This window comes from Tamandua tetradactyla, chromosome 8, assembly GCF_023851605.1.
Source record: "Tamandua tetradactyla isolate mTamTet1 chromosome 8, mTamTet1.pri, whole genome shotgun sequence".
Classification (NCBI taxonomy): Eukaryota; Metazoa; Chordata; class Mammalia; order Pilosa; family Myrmecophagidae; genus Tamandua; species Tamandua tetradactyla.
In genome coordinates, this window is record NC_135334.1 from 124,482,279 (window position 1) to 124,502,019 (window position 19,741).

Below are 19,741 nucleotides of genomic sequence, written 5' to 3' on the forward strand. Positions count from 1 at the left end.
CTTTTACAATGTGACTGTATGATTGTGAAAACCTTGTGTCTGATGCTTCTTTTATCTAGGGTATGGACAAATGAGTAAACAATATGGATAAAAAATAGGGGGTCAAAAACTAAAATACAGTAGATGGAAATACTAGTGGTCAATGAAAGGGAGGGGTAAGGGCATGGTATGTATGAGTTTTCTTTTTTTACTTCTTTTTCTGTAGTGATACAAATTTTCAAAAAACATGATCATGGTGATGAACACACATTCATCATACAGACTGGGTAAAGGGAGGTATTGTAAGCCACTGATTGTACACCATGTATGTTAAGAATGTATGCTGTTTTATCAATAAAAATATTATGAATAGGGTGATCATATGGTAAGAATGTTCGTTTGTTATGTCTAAAAAAATTAAAAAAAAACGAACTAAAGAAGTTCTATTCTCGGAGGATAGTGAGAAAGGCAGTGGTGTTGTGCAGAAATTCTACAAGTTAGGCAGTTAAGGAGAAAGCTTTCAAAGCTAGTTGATAGCTTTAAATTCATGTGCAAATATTTATGGAATTAATCAGAACAACTTATGTAGAAAAACTGTCACTCCAATATTAACATAATAGTAAATAAAATCCAAGCACTGCTATACATGATGCTGGTCAGATAAAAATTTTAAATTTATGCACAAAAATATCCTGAATAAAATTAAAACTTGTCTCGGGGTAACTTTATATGAATGTAATTATAAGCATACATCACTCATTCACAGGAAAAAATGTATAAAGCACATCCCCCCCTAAATGTTAACAATATTACATCACTCCAGGATTTAATGGTAGAGGCCTGTCACTCCCCAGACTTAAGATCCTGTTGGTCTTCTTTTTACTGACAGCTGTTTTCCAGTGTTTGCACATGATTTGCACTGTATTTGAGTATTATTTAACTTCATTAATGAAATGACTTCAAGTAAGTCAAGGTTACATAACCACAGGGTAATGAGGTTAAAATAGCAAAAGGACAACCAATCAGAAGTATAAAAAAAGCTTTATTAGTGAATATATACAAATTTACAACATCAGAAACTGGAGAAATACAAACAACTTTAAAACACAATTTGCCTTTTCTTCAGTTTAAAGTGACTTTTACCTGATTGCGATACAAGAGAAAGTACAGAACAGTAAACTGCTTTTTAAAATACTGGAAATTTATGGAGAATACATTTACACATAGAAGGGAGGTGAATTTTGGAATAGGATAAGACAATGAAGACACATTAATACATACAGGGGCTCCTGTTTCATCTACTGCCACACATTTCAGGGGAAAATTCTCAAAATCAAGGACATGAACACCTGTGGCTCCTGCCTTATTTAATTTTAAATATGCCACCTAGTTTGGAAATGACTGAGCTCTCAGTTCTAGAATTTGTGAGAAAGTACTACTGTAGAGTGTGGCCATTTGTCAGCACAGGGAAATAACCTGACAGACTCCAGGACTTCAGGGCTGGCAGTAAAAGTCAAGAAAAGATCCCAATTAAGGAAGAACTGCCTTCTTAATTGCACTTGTTTTAAGGAGAAGTTAATGAGAGTGTGCCACACTAAGAACTAAATTCTCTTCTATTAGGGAAAGCCTTCACTTTTCTCACCAAATCTTCTACAGAGGTGTCATTCTTATGACCCACATGTTCAAAATTGATGAGGTTAATATAGCCCAACATGCTGAGCTTGCCATGGTGAAAGGAAAGGCTGTCAGGTTAAAGCAATTTCAGTCACCTCACCCTTTAGTGAAACAGAAAAATTGTACTTCACGAACATGAAAATTTTGTACGTGTATGCTCTTGGTCCAGGAAATGCTTATCTTCTCTCCTATAACATTTATAGTTTATAGTAAGACTCTGAAATGAATAAAAAAACACAAATATTGAAAATAAAAAAATAATTTAAAAATTATGTATTTGGAGCCATTTTCCTTCTTTTCAGTCTTGCTCGCCAATCCTCAGGAAGGGCTTCAAAATTAGCATTTCTTTCTGCCATGCCACTGTGAAAACAACAAACAGATTACTTCAATGAAAAAAAAAAGCACAAAACTTCATTTCCCAGCAAATAAGAACCTGTTAATTGAAACGAAATTTTATCACATTTATGTTCACAAAAATGTGAAGTTTTAAAGCCAAATAAATTCAAGCACATAACATACTTTCTATAATTTTACGTATGTTTAAAGTGTACACAGATATATATATATGTAAGATTATGCACCTCCAGTCACCATTAAAGGCTTACTGAATGTAAACTAAAAAGCTTTTACTAAAAGCTTTTCTTAGCCCACAGGAATTATAATTTTTCAAGGAAGGATATATTTTAACTCTCAATATACGATAATGGATCCCTGGACCCAATTTTAGTTTTTGAGTAGTTCTATTTATAAGGATTGATATTTCAAGACTTACTCAATCATTAAAAAAGATTAAAATGCATTCTGTCTTGCAATTATCAGAATGTGTGTATTATATACATTTATAAATCTAAGATAATCTAAGATACGTTACAGGATCTTTATGGTCCTTGCCCCCTCCCCCAAATATCACAAAACAGATAGTTATTTCATCATCATAGCAATTTTTAAATCATTACTCGTTAACTCCAAACTACACTAAAAAAGACTGGAATAATAAAAAAGAATAAAATAATTGCCAGCAAAAATGATGCAAAAGTGAAATCACCACTAATATACCACTCCTCAGTTTTCTTACTGTGTTGCCTAGAATATGACATCACCGTTCAAGGAAGTAAAACAAACAAAAACAAAAAACACATGCACCAGAAGATAAATGCATAGAGAAAGATAGTAAAGATTCTACAGACTATGAGTGTTAAGAGATGATATCCCAGGGGAGACTTCTGGGCCAAGATGGTGGCTTAGCAATGCGTGCATTTTAGTTCGTCCTCCAAAACAACTACCAAATAACCAGAAAGAGTACAGAACAGCTCCAGGGGCCATGTCGGTGACTGGACACACAGCATACACCAGTCTGGACCAGCTGGACTGGCTGTGAGCGCCCCCAGAACCATGAGATCCCCAAGCAGTAGCAGCCGGTGCCCCTCCCTCACAGGCTGCTTCCCAGTGGGGAAAGGAAAGGACTTTACCAGCAGCAGGGACTGGGCACAATCAAACGCCAATTGTGGAACTAATTAACAAATTCTGACTACTAAAAATAGGCCCCCAGCTCAGGTGAACCTGGTCAAAGCAGAGGTCATTCATTTTTGCCCCGGCGCCAAGGGGGCATGGCTGACGAAAAAAGAAAAGAAACAGAGGTTTTTGTGGCTGTGTTTCTACACAGGCTTGACTGCCTTTGGATACAGCGGGAGGACTTCTCAGGCTTCAACTGCCCCAGGCACAGGCAGAAACAAGCTTGTTTGAGGGCTTGTCTGGAGCGTGTGCCTTCCCCAGGGGAGGGGTGAAGCCCAACTCAGGTGGCATCCCTCCCTCGAGGAATTCAGACCCCAGGACTTGGTAATTTGAAGCCATTAAAACCAGCAGGGAGAGTCTGCTGAAGTTAAAGGTACCACATCACCTTATGCTGGTGGGCCCTGCAGTCAGACAAGCACCACATACTGGGCAGGATAAGAAAAAGAGAGCCCAGAGACTGCACAGGAAAGTCTTTCAACCTGCTGGTCTCACCCTCAGGGAAAACCGACGAAGGTGACTCTTTCCCCCTGATAGGAGGCCAGTTTGGTCTGGGAAAATCCAGCTGGAGTCTATAATACCTATGTAGACCCTCCTAAGTGTGTGTGGGGGGAAAGGCACCACACAAGCAGGACAAGAAACAAGAAAACAAGAACTAAAAAATTCTCCTCTGTTAAACAAAACTTTAGCTAGAGGTCCAGAAAAAGCTGAACTGAATGTCAAAGAACAGATAGACAACAAATTCATCCAGGAAGAAAACCCTAGGTAATAGAAGTGAAAGCAATCTCCAGAATAAACTAATTAAGGTAATTAAATGCCTAGATGCCAATAAAAAATAACAAATCACACTAGGAAAACTGAAGATACGGCCCAGTCAAAGGAACAAACCAACAATTCAAATGAGATACAGGAGCTGAAACAATTAATTCAGAATATACGAACAGACATGGAAAACCTCATCAAAAACCAAATTATGAATTGAGGGAGGATATAAAGAAGACAAGGAATGAACAAAAAGAAGAAATCGAAAGTCTGAAAAAACAAATCACAGAACTTACGGGAATGAAAGGCACAGCAGAAGACAAAAAACAAAAACAAAAACAATGGAAACCTACAATGGCAGATTTCGAGAGGCAAAACATAGGATTAGTGAACTGGAGGACGGAACATCTGAAATCCAACAAGAAAAAGAAAATATAGGGAAAAAAACAGGAAAAATATGAGCAGGGAATCAGGGAATTGAAAGACAATATGAAGTGCACGAATATACATGTTGTGGGTGTCCCAGAGGAGAAGAGAAGGGAAAATGAGGAGAATAACTAATGGAGAAAATTATCACTGAAAATTTCCCAACTCTTATGAAAGACTTCAAAGTTACAGATCCAAGAAGTGCAGCGTACCCCAAAAAGAATAGATCCAAACACACGTACTCCAAGACATTTACAAATCAGAATGTCAGAGGTCAAAGAGAAAGAGAGAATCTTGAAAGCAGCAAGAGAAAAGCAATCCATCATGTACAAGGGAAGCCCAATAAGACCATGCATAGATTTCTCAGCAGAAACCATGGAGACGAGAAGACAGTGGGATGATATATTTAAATTATTAAAAGAGAAAAACTGCCAACCAAGAATTCTATATCCAGCAAAATTGTCCTTCAAAAATAAGGGAGAAATTAAAACATTTTCAGACAAAAAATTACTGAATTTGTGACCAAGAGACCAGCTGTGCAAGAAACACTAAATGGAGCACTAGAGACAGATATGAAGACAGAAGAGAGAAGTGTGGAGAAGAGTGCAGAAAGGAAGACTATAAGTAAAAAGAAGGAAAAGCAGATATGACATATAAAATCCAGAAGGCAAAATAATAGAAGAAAGTACTACCCGTGCAGTAATAACATTAAATGTTAAAGGATTAAACTCCCCATTCAAAAGACATAGACTGGCAGAATGGATTTAAAAACAGGACCCATCTATACACTGTCTCTACTCAAAGGACATGAGAGCAAGGACACAAACGGACATTTGCACACCAATGTTTATAGCAGCATTATTTACAATTGCAAAAAGATGGCCAAAGCCAAAATGTCCATCAACAGACAAGTGGCTAAACAAACCATGACATTTACATACGATGGAGTATTATGCAGCTGTAAGACAGAATAAAGTTATGAAGTATGTAACAACATGGATGGACCTTAAGGACATTATGCTGAGTGAGATTAGCCAAAAACAAAAGGGCAAATACTGTATGGTCTCACTGATATGAACTGACATTAGTGAATAAACTTGGAATATTTCGTTGGTAACAGAGACCATCAGGAGATAGAAACAGGGTAAGATATTGGGTAATTGGAGCTGAAGGGATACAGACTGTGCAACAGGACTGTACATAAAAACTCAGAAATGGACAGCACAATACTACCTAACTGCAATACAAATATGTTAAAACACTGAATGAAGCTGAATGTGAGAATGATAGATTGTTCTTCTATCAATCTAGAAGGGCTGGGGGCATAAATGAAATCACAAAGAAAGACAATAAAGACTGAGATGGTATAATCTAGGAATGCCTAGAGTATATAATGATAGTGACTAAATGTACAAATTTAAAAAATGTTTTTGCATGAGGAAGAACAAAGGAATGCCATTACTGCAGGGTGCAGGAGCCAAGGGTTAAAACAAGACCTGCAGGTTTTGTTGGGAGCAGTTGGCCTCAGGATGGCGGCAATAAACTGTGGAGATTGTTATGTAGAGCAGTCTGGGAGGAAGAGAATGTTTACCCCAAATGGTTATGAAGAACACTGAAAGATAAGAACTTTGTTCCCTCAGGAAATGCATGCATGCCTATTGACATCCTGTGGTATATAACCAGGATCTGGTTAAGAATACAGTTGTCTGATGTCTGATGTAGAGTTAAGCTTCAGACCCCCTGAACCCATTTGTGTCTGTCTTTCTTTTCTTCCTTTCTTTCTCTCTTTCTCATCATTCCTTAATATCCTTCGAGCTCTGTTTCAACAGGAAGCAACAGCAGGGTGCTGAAAATAGATGGTAATTAATATTTTAAAATTTCAACTTATGTGTGAGACTAAAGCAAAAAAGGTTTATTTGGTACAAAATTTATATTTTGACTAGTGCATTTCCTAATATACCTTATGTAGACAGCTTAACTGAACAGCATAAGTACATGGAACCTTGGGTAGGACATGAGATTTTGTTGGTTTGTCCAGAGTGATGCCCCGATGAATCCCATAATGATTTGATCAGTGAGTGGAAAAGTATTTGCAAAGTCTCCTTCGGAGAATGGTGAGAACAGGGGAAAATTCAACCTCCCCAAGTTGAATTCTTGATATTCTCACAAGCAGTGTGGACAACCAAAGCTACAGGCTGAGCCCCCAGACTTGGGGTTTGTTCATATGAAACTTAATCCCACAAAGGATAGGTCAAGCCTCCTTAAAATTAGGCCTCAGAGTCACCCCCAAGAGAACCTCTTTTGTTGCTCAGATGTGACCTCTCTCTCCAGCCAACACAGCAAGCAAACTCACCACCCTTCCCCTGTCTATGTGGGACATGACTCCCAGGGGTGTGGATCTTCCTGGCAACGAAGGACAGAAATCCCAGAACCAGCTGAGACTCAGCATTAAGGGACTGAGAACACCTTCTTGACCAAAAGGGGACAGAGCGAAATGAGACAAAGTGTCAATGGCTGAGAGATTCCCAACAGAGTCGAGAAGTTATCCTGGAGGTTATTCTTACGCATTAAGTAGATATCACCTTGTTGTTCAAGATGTAATAAGAGGCTGGAGGGAACTGCCTGAAAATGTCGAGTTAGGTTCCAGTAGCCATGTTTCTTGAGGATGATTGTATAATGATATAGCTTTCACAATGTGACTGTGTGGTTGTGAAAACCTTGTGTCTGATGCTCCTTTTATCTACCTTGTCAATAGATGAGTAGAACATATGGAATAAAAATGAACAATAGGGGGAACAAATGTTAAAATTAGTTTGAAATGCTAGTGATCAATGAAAGGGAAGGGTAAGGGATATGGTATGTATAATTTTTTTGTCTGTTTTCGTTTTATTTTTGTGTTGTGTTTTTCTGAATCGATGCAAATGTTCTAAGAAATGATCGTGATGAATATGCAATTGTGTGATGATATTGTGAATTACTGATTATATATGTAGAACAGAATGATCATATGTTAACAATGTTAGTGTTTCTTTATTGTAATATATTTTAATTTAAAAACTAATTAAAAAAAAAAGAGATGATATCCCAGCTGAATTTCCTGAAATTCAAGACTGATGATTGAACAATATATTTCTAAGTACAAAAAGGAAATAATAGGATTCTAATTCAAAGTACTATACTTTGAAGATGCAAATGCAAGAACTAGAAGTAATGTTAGAACCTATTAGAGATGAATTTGAAATCTTGCATCAGCATTTATTTTTCTATTTTATTCATGATAGTCAATGATTAGTTAGTTGCATTCGAGCAATGTTGCCCAATTCAGTATGCATAAGTTACCTTCAAAACTAGGAAAATACGCAAAAACTTGGGTTTACTGTGTTTAAATTCCTACTAAAATTCCTAATCAAGTGTCCGTCTTTTCCTTTTTTCTTACTTTTGCAAATTATTTGTAAAATAAATTAAAAATATGAAGAAAAAAAAGTCTCTCGGATCTAGATGGTCAATGGTGATGATTATATTTCCTGGTACAGGGTTAAGACAGCTCTTTGCCAAAGAACAACAATCAGTGGGAGAAAATATTGTAACAGTGATATTTCTGATTTTAAAAAGGGTAGACACTGATTTTTATAGGAAAATAAGCATTACGAATTAAAATTTTTTATAGATAATAGTTTATCAAGAACAGCAAAAATTAAGGATTTTAATGCTAAGAATATGACTATTTTAAAACCACAACAATGACAACCCATCCTGATCTGTCATCTCTTTTCTTTACCTGACCAGTTGCTGCTGTTTCCACTCTTCAATTCGTTTCTGTGTGGTGGATTCCCGGTCCTCTTCACTGGAACTAGAGTTCTCCTCTTCATCTAACTCACGCTGGATACTCTGCCACTTTTTTACCAGAGACGGCATTTTTGTTTTACTCTTCTTTGCCTATAACAATAGATAAAGGTCAGAGGGAACATAAAATAAGGAAAGTAGAAAGATTCAGTCTTCCACACTGGAGATCCTAAGTTCTAAGGAGTAAAGTGGACTTTAAAATTCAAAGAACAGAAAAACAAAAAATGAATCTCATTCTAAGAAATTTTTGCCAAAATCAAAAAGCTTCATCAAAATTCTAAAGAACTATAAATGTGATGTTTTAGGAATTTAGGTCAGACAATTTCCTTGAGCCTTTCTATTCTGTTACCTTTAGCTCATCTCCTTCAAATTACAGCATTTCTTTTCAAACTTTAAACATATACGGTATTCCAATCATGTGATAAAGAGATCTGAGAAACAGTGATCCAGTCCTTTTAAAAAAAGTGACAAAATCAATGGCAAGTACTAAAAATAAAGAAACAATGAGTTCTTTCTTTTGGGTCTCAATAGTCCATAATAAACATACACTTTTACCCTTTTTTTTTTGCACGGGCAGGCACCAGGAATCAAACCCGGGTCTCTGGCGTGGTAGGCAAAAACTCTGCCACTGTGGCCCACCCTAAACATACACTTTTGTAGTTAGGTAGCTTTGCAGCCTATCACAAAAATATGTGACAGCTGCAAAACTGGAACTATATAAAAACTTTAGAGGAAGTATGTTACTGCTTTTTCACTCTGCACTTACTGTTGCCTCTTCCACGCAATCTCCAGTATATGCAACGTGGCTTGCTTGTTTCACTAGCTCCAGGCCTCTGAGCAGTCCCTTTAGCAGAGGCCTTCCCCGACTACCTTATCTGAGAGCACCATCTCTCCAAGACCTCTCTGTTCTCTTACAGTACTTATTTTCATCACCGCCCTAAAAAGAATGCAGCATATATTTATTTGCCTATCTATCAACTCCTCACCCCAACAGGGAAGCACTAGTGAAGTAGACATTTTGTCTGGCTCCCCGCTGAATCCCAAGCTTCTAGGGAGAACACCTGACACACAGTATGCATTCCAAATACACTTCTTGGTATCTGTTACCATTTACATGAAATTTGACAGCCACACATTAGACACTGATAAGACCAATTTTTATCCTTGGTTGCTGAAGAGCAGCAGGGCTCTGTGCTTGAAGATATGACCAGGTTACACTGTATGACAAGCAGGAGTTGTAACTGAGTCTTGTGCTTATGTGGGTGTCATGGTCAGGTTCATGTGTCAACTTGGCCAAGTGGTGGTACCTGTTTGTCTGGTTGGGCAAGTGCTGGCCTGTCTGTTGTGATGAGGACATTTCATAGAATTAAATCATGACCACACCAGCTGTATCCACAGCTGATTCCATTTGTAATCAGTAAAGGGGATTGTCTCCTGCAATGAGCGGCGCTTAATCTAATCAGTGGAAGCCTTTTAAGGAGGATTCAGAAGAGACAGGTTCTCTTCCTGCTTCGGCAGGGAGACTCTCCTGTGGAATTTGTTCAGACCCTCCACCAGAACCATCAGCTTCACAGCCTGCCCTACAGATTTTAGACTTTGCATTTCCATGGTCAGGTGAGATGCTTTTATAAATTTAATATTTATGAATATTTCCTGTTGATTCTGTTTCTCTAGAAAACCTTAACTAATGCAACTTGGTACCAGGAGTGGGGTAATATTGACTGTCATGGCTTGAGAGCTCTAACTCTGAGTCTCAGGTGTCACATAAATTCCCAAAGTTTCAGGTAGCGACTAGGTATGCACAAGTAGCTCAGTATTTCAGAATTTAGAAATAATAGTTACAGATCCAGAATAGATGTGAATGCTGTAAGAGCTTACAATCTAGGACCCTTTATAACAGGTCCCAACTTGATAACCCATGCTCTTGACTTCAGTTCTCTGAGTTTGTATAATACAGTTAGTCCATATGAGTGAGGGAGGCATAACATTATTAGTCTTTTTGTTTCTGACATTTCATTCAGGATACTGTCCTCAAGTTTCATTCACCTAGTTGCATGTCTCACAACCATATTTCTTCTTGCAGCCACTCAGTAGTCCATTGTATACATATACCACAGTTCCCCTTTCCATCCCTCAGTCGTTATATCCTTAGGCACTTTCATCCATTATAAACTGCATACACTGCCAATGTAAACACTAGTGTGCAAATGTACATTTATGTGCCCATTCTCAGTTCTTCCAGGTATATACCTAGCAACAGTGTTGCAAGATCACATGGCAAACCTATACCTAGCCTCCTGTGGAACCACCATACTACCCTCAAGAAGAGTTGTGGGTCTCAGCTTGCCTACCAACAGTGAATAGGTCCATTGTTTCTTCCACAAAACTCTGTAAAGGTGTCAAAAATATCACTCCACAGAGACTGGCTTCATACAAGCGAAGCATTAGAAGAAATCGAATAGTGATATCTTGACTATCTCTTTTGCCAACTCACTCCATGGACTAGCACCGTTATTCTGATTATGGGAATCAGAGTCCTTAGTGCCTCTGAGTCCAGTCAGAGTAGAAAACCAGTCATAAAAACTCATTTTTAAGATTCTGTTTCTTAAGAACCACTCCTAGTACCACGTTGCATTAGTTAGTTGCATTGTATCATTGCTTGAGCAAATCAATACATCCCCTGGTACCTGGAATGCAGCTACTGATCTGGCAAATGCTTTTCTCTCAATAGCTATTAATAAAGACCACCAGAAACAGTTTGCTTTCAGCTGGCAAGGTCAGCAATATACTTTCACTGTCCTACCCCAGGGGTATATCAACTCTCCAGCTCTATGTCATAATCTTGTCACAGGGACCTTGATCATTTCTCCCTCCCACAAGACATCACGCTGGTCCATTATATATTGATGATTTCATGTTGATTGGACCTAGTAAGCAAGAAGTAGCAACTACTCTAGATTTATTGGTAAGGCATTTGCGTGTCAGAGGATGGGAGATAAATCCAACAAAAATACAGGGGCCTTCCACCTCAGTGAAATTTCTAGGCGTCCAGAGGTGTGGGGCATGTCGAGATATCCCTTTGAGGGTGAAGGATAAGTTACTGCATCTGGCCCCTCCTATGACCAAAAAAGATGCACAACGCCTAGTTAGTCTCTTTGGATTTTGGTGACAACATATTCCTCATTTGGGTGTGCTACTCAAGCCCATTTATCGAGTGACCAGAAAAGCTGCTAATTTTGAGCAGGGACTTGAACAAGAGGAGGCTCTGTGACAGGTCCAGCCTGCTGTACAAGCTGCTCTGCCACTTGGACCATATGATCCAGCAGATCCAATGGTGCTGGAAGTGTCAGTGGCAAATAGAGATGCTGTCTGGAGCCTTTGGCAGGCCCCCATAGGAGACTCACAACACAGACCCTTCAGATTTTGGAGTAAAGTCTTACCATCTGCTGCAGATAATTACCCTCCTTTATGAGAAACAGGTTTTGGCCTGCTACTGGGCCTTAGGAGAGACTGAACGCTTAACCATGGGCCACCAAGTTACCATGAGATTTGAGTTGCCTATCACGAGCTGGGTGTTGTCTGACCCACCAAGCCATAAAGCTGGGTGTGTGCAGCAGCACCCTATTGTAAAATGCAAATGGTATATACGAGATAGAGCCAGAGCAAGTTCTGAAGGCAGAAGTAAGTTACATGAAGAAGTGGCCCAAATGTCCATGGTCTCCACTCTTGCCACATTACCTTCTCTTTCCAGGACCAGACCTATGGCCTCTTGGGGAGTTCCTTACAGTGAATTACAGTAACTGGAATAGACACATACTCTGGATATGGGTTTGCTTTTCCTGCATGCAATGCTTCTGCCAAAACTACCATCCGTGGGCTTACAGAATGCCTTATCCATCATCATGGTATTCCACACAGCACTGCTTCTGATCAAGGAACACACTTCACAGCAAATAAAGTGTTGGGACTGAGGAAGAGAAAACTCGGACCTGGTTTACAGATGGTTCAGCACAATATGCAGGTACCACCCAAAAGTGGACAGCTGTAGCACTACAACCCCTTTCTGAGGTGTCCTTGAAGGACAGTGGTGAGGGGAAATCCTCCCAGTGGGCAGAACTTCAAGCAGTGCATCTGGTTGTTCATTTTGCTTGGAAGGAAAACTGGCCAGAAGTGCGTTTGTATACTGACTCATGCTAATGGTTTCGATGGATGGTCAGGGACTTGGCAAGGTCATAATTGGAAGACTGGTGAAAAAGAGATCTAGGAAAGAAGTATGTGGATAGATCTTTCTGAGTAGGCTAAAAAACGTGAACATATTTGTGTCCCATGTGAATGTGCACCAGAGGGTGACTTCAGCAGAGGAAGGTTTTAAAAATCAAGTGGATAAGATTACCCATTCTATGGATACCAGACAGCCTCTTTCCCCAGCAACTCCCGTCATTGCCCAATGGGCTCATGAACAAAGTGGTCATGGTGGTAGGGATGGAGGTTATGCATGGGCTCAGCAACATGGACTTCCACTCACCAAGGCTGACCTGACTACAGCCACTGCTGAGTGCCCAATCTGCCAGCAGCAGAGACCTACACTCAGCCCCTGATATGGCACCATTCCTCGAGGTGACCAGTCAGCTACATTGGTGGCAGGTTGATTACACTGGACCACTCCCTTCATGGAAGGGGCAGTGATTTGTTCTAACTGGAATAGACACATACTCTGGATATGGGTTTGCTTTTCCTGCATGCAATGCTTCTGCCAAAACTACCATCTGTGGGCTTATAGAATGCCTCATCCATCATCATGGTATTCCACACAGCACTGCTTCTGATCAAGGAACACACTTCACAGCAAATAAAGTGTGGGAATGGGCACATGCTCATGGAATTCTCTGGTCTTACCATGTTCCCCATCATCCAGAAGCTGCTGGATTGATAGAACCATGGAACGGCCTTTTGAAAACTCAATTATCTTGAAAGGCTGGGGTAATGTTCTCCAGGAAGCTGTATTTGCTCTGAATCAGCATCCACTGTTATGGTGCTGTTTCTCCTATATCAGCATCCATGGGTCCAGGAACCAAGGGGTGGAAATGGGAGTGGCACCACCAACTATTACCCCTAGTGATCCACTAGGAAAATTTTTGCTTCCTTTCCCTGTGACCCTGAGCTCTGCTAGGCTGCTGGTCAAAATGGGAAGTGCTTTCATCAGGAGAAACAACAATGATTCCATTGAACTGGATTCTAAGACTGCCACCTGGTCACGCTGGACTACTTATGTCATTGGATTAACAAACCAAGAAGAGGATTACATTATTGTCTGGGGTGACTGATCCTGACTATCGGGGGGGGGGGGGGCAGGGGACTGCAACTACACAATGGAGGTAAATAAGAGTTTTCTTAGAATATAGGAGATCCTGCTAGAGCGTCTTTTAGTACTACCATGTCCTGTGATTAAAATCAATGGAAAACTGCAACAACTGAATCCAAGCAGGACTACCAATGGCTCTGAAACTTCTGGAATGAAGGTTTGGGTCACCACACCAGGCAAAGAACCACGGCCAGCTGAAATGCTTGCTGAGGGTAAAGGGAACATGGAATGGGTAGTGGAAGAAGGTAGTGATCTTCGACCACGATATCAGTTACAGAAACGAGGACTGTAATGCTGTTTTGTTCATGTTATATTATTTAAGTTGTAAGTATCAAGTTTAAGAATGAATATTACCCAAGAATTTGCACCCTATTCTGGAGAGATTTAATGTGTTTCTGGTTATATGCAGGACAGTTGAGTGTTGGCAGGTGAGGAAAAAAATGTCTTTTTTTTTTTTCTATTTAGAAATAAGGTATGGTTTAAGGTGATGAGTATACCTGCCAAGTTGACAAGGGGTGGACTGTCAGGGTCAAGTTCATGTGTCAACTTGGCCAATTAGTGGTACCTGTTCGTCTGCTTGGGCAAGTGGTGGCTTGTCTGTTGTGATGAGGACATTTCATAGAATTAAATCATGATCATGTCAGCTGCATCCACAGCTGATTCCATTTGTAATAAGCTAAAGGGGGGGTGTCTTCTGCAACGAGTGATGCTTAATCTAATCACTGGAAGCGTTTTAAGGAGGATTCAGAAGAGACAGCTAAGCTTTCTTTCTGCTTCGGTCAGCGAGACTCTCCTGTGGAGTTTATCTAGACAGACAACTGTCAGCTTCACAGAATCGTCAGATTCACAGCCCGCCCTGAGGATTTTGGACTCTGACATTCCCATGGTTATGTGAGACACTTATAAATTTAATATTTACGAATGTTTCCTATTGATTCTGTTTCTCTAGAGAACCCTAACTAACGCAGTGGGCAACCAAATGTTCGTTCTACTTGAACTTCAGACAAACAGATTTTGTGCATGAGGCCCCCAAAGATCTGAGAAAAAAAGAGTTCAGTCTTTTTATATTATTTGATTCCCTGCTTGATACCATTTTCACTGTCACTGAAAGTTAATTTTCTGGGGAGATGAATGCCTGCTATTCTGCTCAGTCGTACCTTCAGCTCTGCATGCCCTCCCACATTCCATTCTGTCATTTTATCTGCAGCACAACTTGAACCACTGCATACACACTCCTCAGACAAACCCTAGCACAGCTCATTCTGGGTTAGCCTGACACCAACTGAGCAAAAATAAAAAGGACTAATAATGGCCGCGTGAACATGGAGGGCTCACTGGAGTATAATAGCTCCTTTAACACCTGCAAACAAATGGTTAAAATCACACCTAAATTCAGTCAACGCTGTTTCACTGTGACTTTCTGTAGAGTTAGAATTTTTAGCACATTTGTGTGATTCCTATCATGGAAAAACCATTTATGTTCAGAAGTTATGTATTAGGAGTCTTATTACATTTGAAATTTTTACTAGGAGAACAGTGAAGTCAGAGGAATAAAGAGTGAATAGCTAGAAACTCTTCCTAGTAAGCTGCAGAAGAAACTCTGGGGGAAAAACTTAAAATATATATTGGTCCCAAATAATACATTAGCGGTATTAAGGGTATATTTTATATTCCTTCAAAAAGGCCTTTAACACATAGTTTTCAGATACCTGGTATGCAGAAATGATGTGTTATCTCAGCACTCTGGAGTTTCAAAACTATTATTTATGAGCAGTAAGAACTTTTACTGGAATAAAAATTATATGTTGTCCAGGGGTGAAAGCCTCCCAGGGAGTTCGGGAGATGACTCCCAGGGATGAGTCCAGCCCTGGCACCATGAGATCAACAATTTCATCCTGACCAAAATGGGGGGAAAAAGGTTAATAAATTATTAGCGGCTAAGAAACCTACAACCTCCAGTTTGGTCCCTGGTCCAGATAAGTCCTGAAACCTAGAGGGCTCGGCCTTTCCAGGACATCAGACAGTTTCATCTCCCTACCCTATATTAAATCACAGCACCTTCTAATATAAAAAATTTAGAATTGCCATAGCCCAAACACCCTAATGAGAGGTATGGAACAATCAAAGGTGATGGGGGAATTATACATAGAAGATAAGACTTAAATGAATATGACTGCTGAATCATTAAACTGGTATCTCTTTTAGTCTCCAGTACTTCAGAGCAGCTAGAAGTAAAAACCTAAAACTGTGGAATTGTAACCCATGTCAAACTTTGAAATCTGTTCTACAACTAATTGTGGTGTTGTGCTTTGAAATTTATAGCTTTTTTGTATACGTTCTTTCTCACCAAAAAAAAAGTAGATTGTGAGGATAAAAAAATATATTCTGGAGCAGGTAGAAAGAAAAATCTGAGAGGATGGTATGTAGCCCATGACAAACTCTGGGATCTGTCCTGTAACTACCTGTTGAAAAGTGGTTTGAAAACTATTGCTTTTTTTCTATGCTTTGTATATATGTTATATTACACCATAAAAAAGTTTCAAAAAATCACTTATCGAATGAAGGGACGAGGGGAATCTCTTTCTACATAGCAGCACATGTAAAGGCATGGAACTGTTCAACAGAATGGTAGGCGCAGGAGAACTGTATATGCAACTGTAGGCATTCCAACAACAATCTGTTCAGAATATTGTTCTAAATATCATTCCTGATTTTTATAACATTTAATTCACTGCCAGATAATTTTTGGAACCACCATATCAAAAACATCTCTTCTTTTTTGTGATCAAAGAAATACAGGGACTTAGGTCTAAGGCCATAAAACAGTTAGAGGAAAATGTAGGGAGATATCTTATGAAACTTACAATTGGAGGTGGTTTTATGGACCTTAAACCTAAAGCAAGAGCACTGAAGAAGGAAATAAATAAATGGGAGCTCCTCAAAATTAAACACTTTTGTGCATCAAAGAACTTCATCAAGAAAGTAGAAAGACAGCCTACACAATGGGAGACAATATTTGGAAACGACATATCAGATAAAGGTCTAGTATCCAGAATTTATAAAGAGATTGTTCAACTCAACAACAAAAAGACAGCCAACCCAATTACAAAATGGGAAAAAGACTTGAACAGACACCTACCAGAAGAAGAAATACGGATGGCCAAGAGGCACATGAAGAGATACTCAATGTCCCTGGCCATTAGAGAAATGCAAATCAAAACCACAATGAGATATCATCTCACACCCACCAGAATGGCCATTATCAACAAAACAAAAAATGACAAGTGCTGGAGAGGATGCGGAGAAAGAGGCACACTTATCCACTGTTGGTGGGAATGTCAAATGGTGCAACCACTGTGGAAGGCAGTTTGGCGGTTCCTCAAAAAACTGAATATAGAATTGCCATACGACCCAGCAATACCATTGCTAGGTATCTACTCAAAGGACTTAAGGGCAAAGACACAAACGGACATTTGCACACCAATGTTTATAGCAGCGTTATTTACAATTGCAAAGAGATGGAAACAGCCAAAATGTCCATCAACAGACGAGTGGCTAAACATACTGTGGTATATACAGACGATGGAATATTATGCAGCTTTAAGACAGAATAAACTTATGAAGCATGTAATAACATGGATGGACCTAGAGAACATTATGCTGAGTGAGTCTAGCCAAAAACTAAAGGACAAATACTGTATGGTCCCACTGATGTGAACCGACATTCGAGAATAAACTTGGAATATGTCATTGGTAACAGAGACCAGCAGGAGTTAGAAACAGGGTAAGATAATGGGTAATTGGAGCTGAAGGGATACAGACTGTGCAACAGGATTAGATACAAAAACTCAAAAATGGACAGCACAATAATACCTAATTGTAATGTAATTATGTTAAAACACCGAATGAAGCTGCATCTGAGCTATAGTTTTTTTTTGTTTGTTTGTGTCTTTTTTTAATTATTATTTTTATTTTTTTCTCTATATTAACATTCTATATCTTTTTCTGGTGTTTTGCTAGTTCTTTTCCTAAATCGATGCAAATGTACTAAGAAACGATGATCATGCATCTATGTGATGATGTTAAGAATTACTGATTGCATATGTAGAATGGTATGATTTCTAAATGTTGGGTTAATTTCTTTTTTTCTGTTAATTAATAATAAAAAAAAAATGAATACAGTCTACTGATACTTCTTTTAGTCTCTAGTATCTTAGAGTAGCCAGAAGGAAAACTTAAAATTGTGGAGTTGTAACCCATACCAAACCCTGAAATCTGTTCTATAACTAAAAATTGTTGTGGTATGCTTTGAAATTTTTTTTTTTAATATGTTATTTTTCCACAATCAAAAAAAAAATACAGCCTTGAGACCGTGTGATACCAACAAATGTAATAAAATAGGCAAATCAGGAGTTTCAGGAGAGGAGAGGGGAGAAAGAATATTTGGATAAATAATGCTCAAAAATTTCCAAAATTTGGGTGCATGGGTGGTTCAGTGGTAGAATGTTTGCCCGCCATGCAGGAGACCCAGGTTCAATTCCTGGCCCATGTACCAAAAAAACCAAACCAAGACAAAAAACCTTCCCAAATTTGATGAAAGACATGGAATCTCAACAAACTCCAAGAAGGATCAACATAAAGAGACCCACACCAAGACACATAATCAAACTGTGAAAAACAAAAACAAAGAGTATCTTGGGAGCAAGTAGAAATAAATGACTGTTACTACAAGGGAGTCACAATAAGATTTAACTGCCAATTTTTCATCAGAAACCCCTCTAGGCCAGAAGGCAATGTGAAGGTGCTAAAAGAAAAATTTGGCAACCAAGAATTCTGCATTAGGCAAAACTACCCTCCAAAAATGAAAAAGAAATTAAGACATTTCTGGATTAATTGCTAGTAGACCTGTCTGAAAAGAAATGCTAAAGGGGATCCTTCGGGCTGAAATGAAACACTCAACAGTAACTCAAAGCCATAGAAAGAAATAAAGAACTCCAGTAAAGATAACTGCACAGGTAAATATAAAAGCCAGAATTATTAGTGTGTAACTTTTTGTTTCTCATATAATTAAAATCAGAAACACGTAAAATAATAATTGTACATCTATGTTAGCAGGCATACAATAAATGAAGATGTAATTCGTGACAATAACAAGATGGGGTGGGAAGGAGCTATATAGTAGCAGTTTCATATGCTTAGTGACACACTAAGTTGGTATCAGTTCAAATCACATTGTTATAAACCAGTATGTTAAGTGTAACCCCATGGTAATGACTACAAAAAATAACTAAAAATCATACATAAAAAAAAAATTAAACACAACAGGCAATAATGGAGGATAATAAGGAACAAAAAAGTATAAACGTACAGAAAATAGCAAAATGGCAAAAATAAATCCTTCCTTAACACTAATTACTTTAAATGTAAATAGTTAAACTTGTCACTCAAAAAGCTGAAATTGGCAGAATGAATAAAAAACACCTGATCCAACTATACGCTGCCTATAAGAGACTCATTTTTTAGATCCAACAACGTAAAAAGGTGGAAAGTGAAATGATGGGAAATGGTTTTGCATGTGAACAGTAACCAAGAGAGCCAGGTGACCATACTAAAATCAAGACAGAATAGTCTATAAGCCACAATTATTATGAGATAATGAAGATTATTATATGTTGATAGAGAGTCAATTCATCAAGAAGCTATAACAATTATCAATATACACACACCTAACAAAAAAAGTACGTAAATTTATAAAGTAAATTTTGAAAGAATTAAAGGGAGAAACAGTTTTATAATAATAGAGACTTTAAAAAACTTTAATACATCACATTCAATCATAGAATATCCAGAATGAAGATCAATAAGGAAATAGAAGACTTAAGCAAAGCTATAAAATCCACTAGACGCAACAGACATATACGGAACACTTCATCCAACATCAGTAGAAAATACATCCTTCAAACCCACATGGAACATTCTCCAGGACAGACTATGCGTTAGGCCACAAAAGAAGTCTCAATAAATTAAAAATATTGAAATCATGCATAGTATCTTCTCCAACCACAACAGAAGGAAGCCAGAAATCAGTAACGGAAGGGAGACTAAAAAATTCAGTTATCTGGAAACTAACCACACACTCTTAAATAACCAATGGGCCAAAGAAATGAGAAAACACTTGGAGATGAA

The 19,741-nt window shown here is 38.6% G+C and overlaps 1 protein-coding gene and 1 non-coding gene across 2 annotated transcripts in view; one reads left to right on the forward strand and one right to left on the reverse strand.

Moving 5' to 3' along the window:
- Positions 1–1,007: 1,007 nt before the first annotated feature.
- FNBP4 (formin binding protein 4) overlaps positions 1,008–19,741 on the reverse strand; it is a 46,328-nt gene continuing 27,594 nt past the window's right edge. The window contains 2 exon segments of the mRNA XM_077114654.1: positions 1,008–2,013; positions 8,129–8,286. Coding sequence (XP_076970769.1) covers positions 1,923–2,013; positions 8,129–8,286 — 249 coding nt within the window. The 3' untranslated portion in view covers positions 1,008–1,922.
- On the forward strand, positions 18,037–18,107 carry TRNAG-GCC (transfer RNA glycine (anticodon GCC)). The gene has a single exon. It is a non-coding gene; the product is annotated as a tRNA-Gly (tRNA).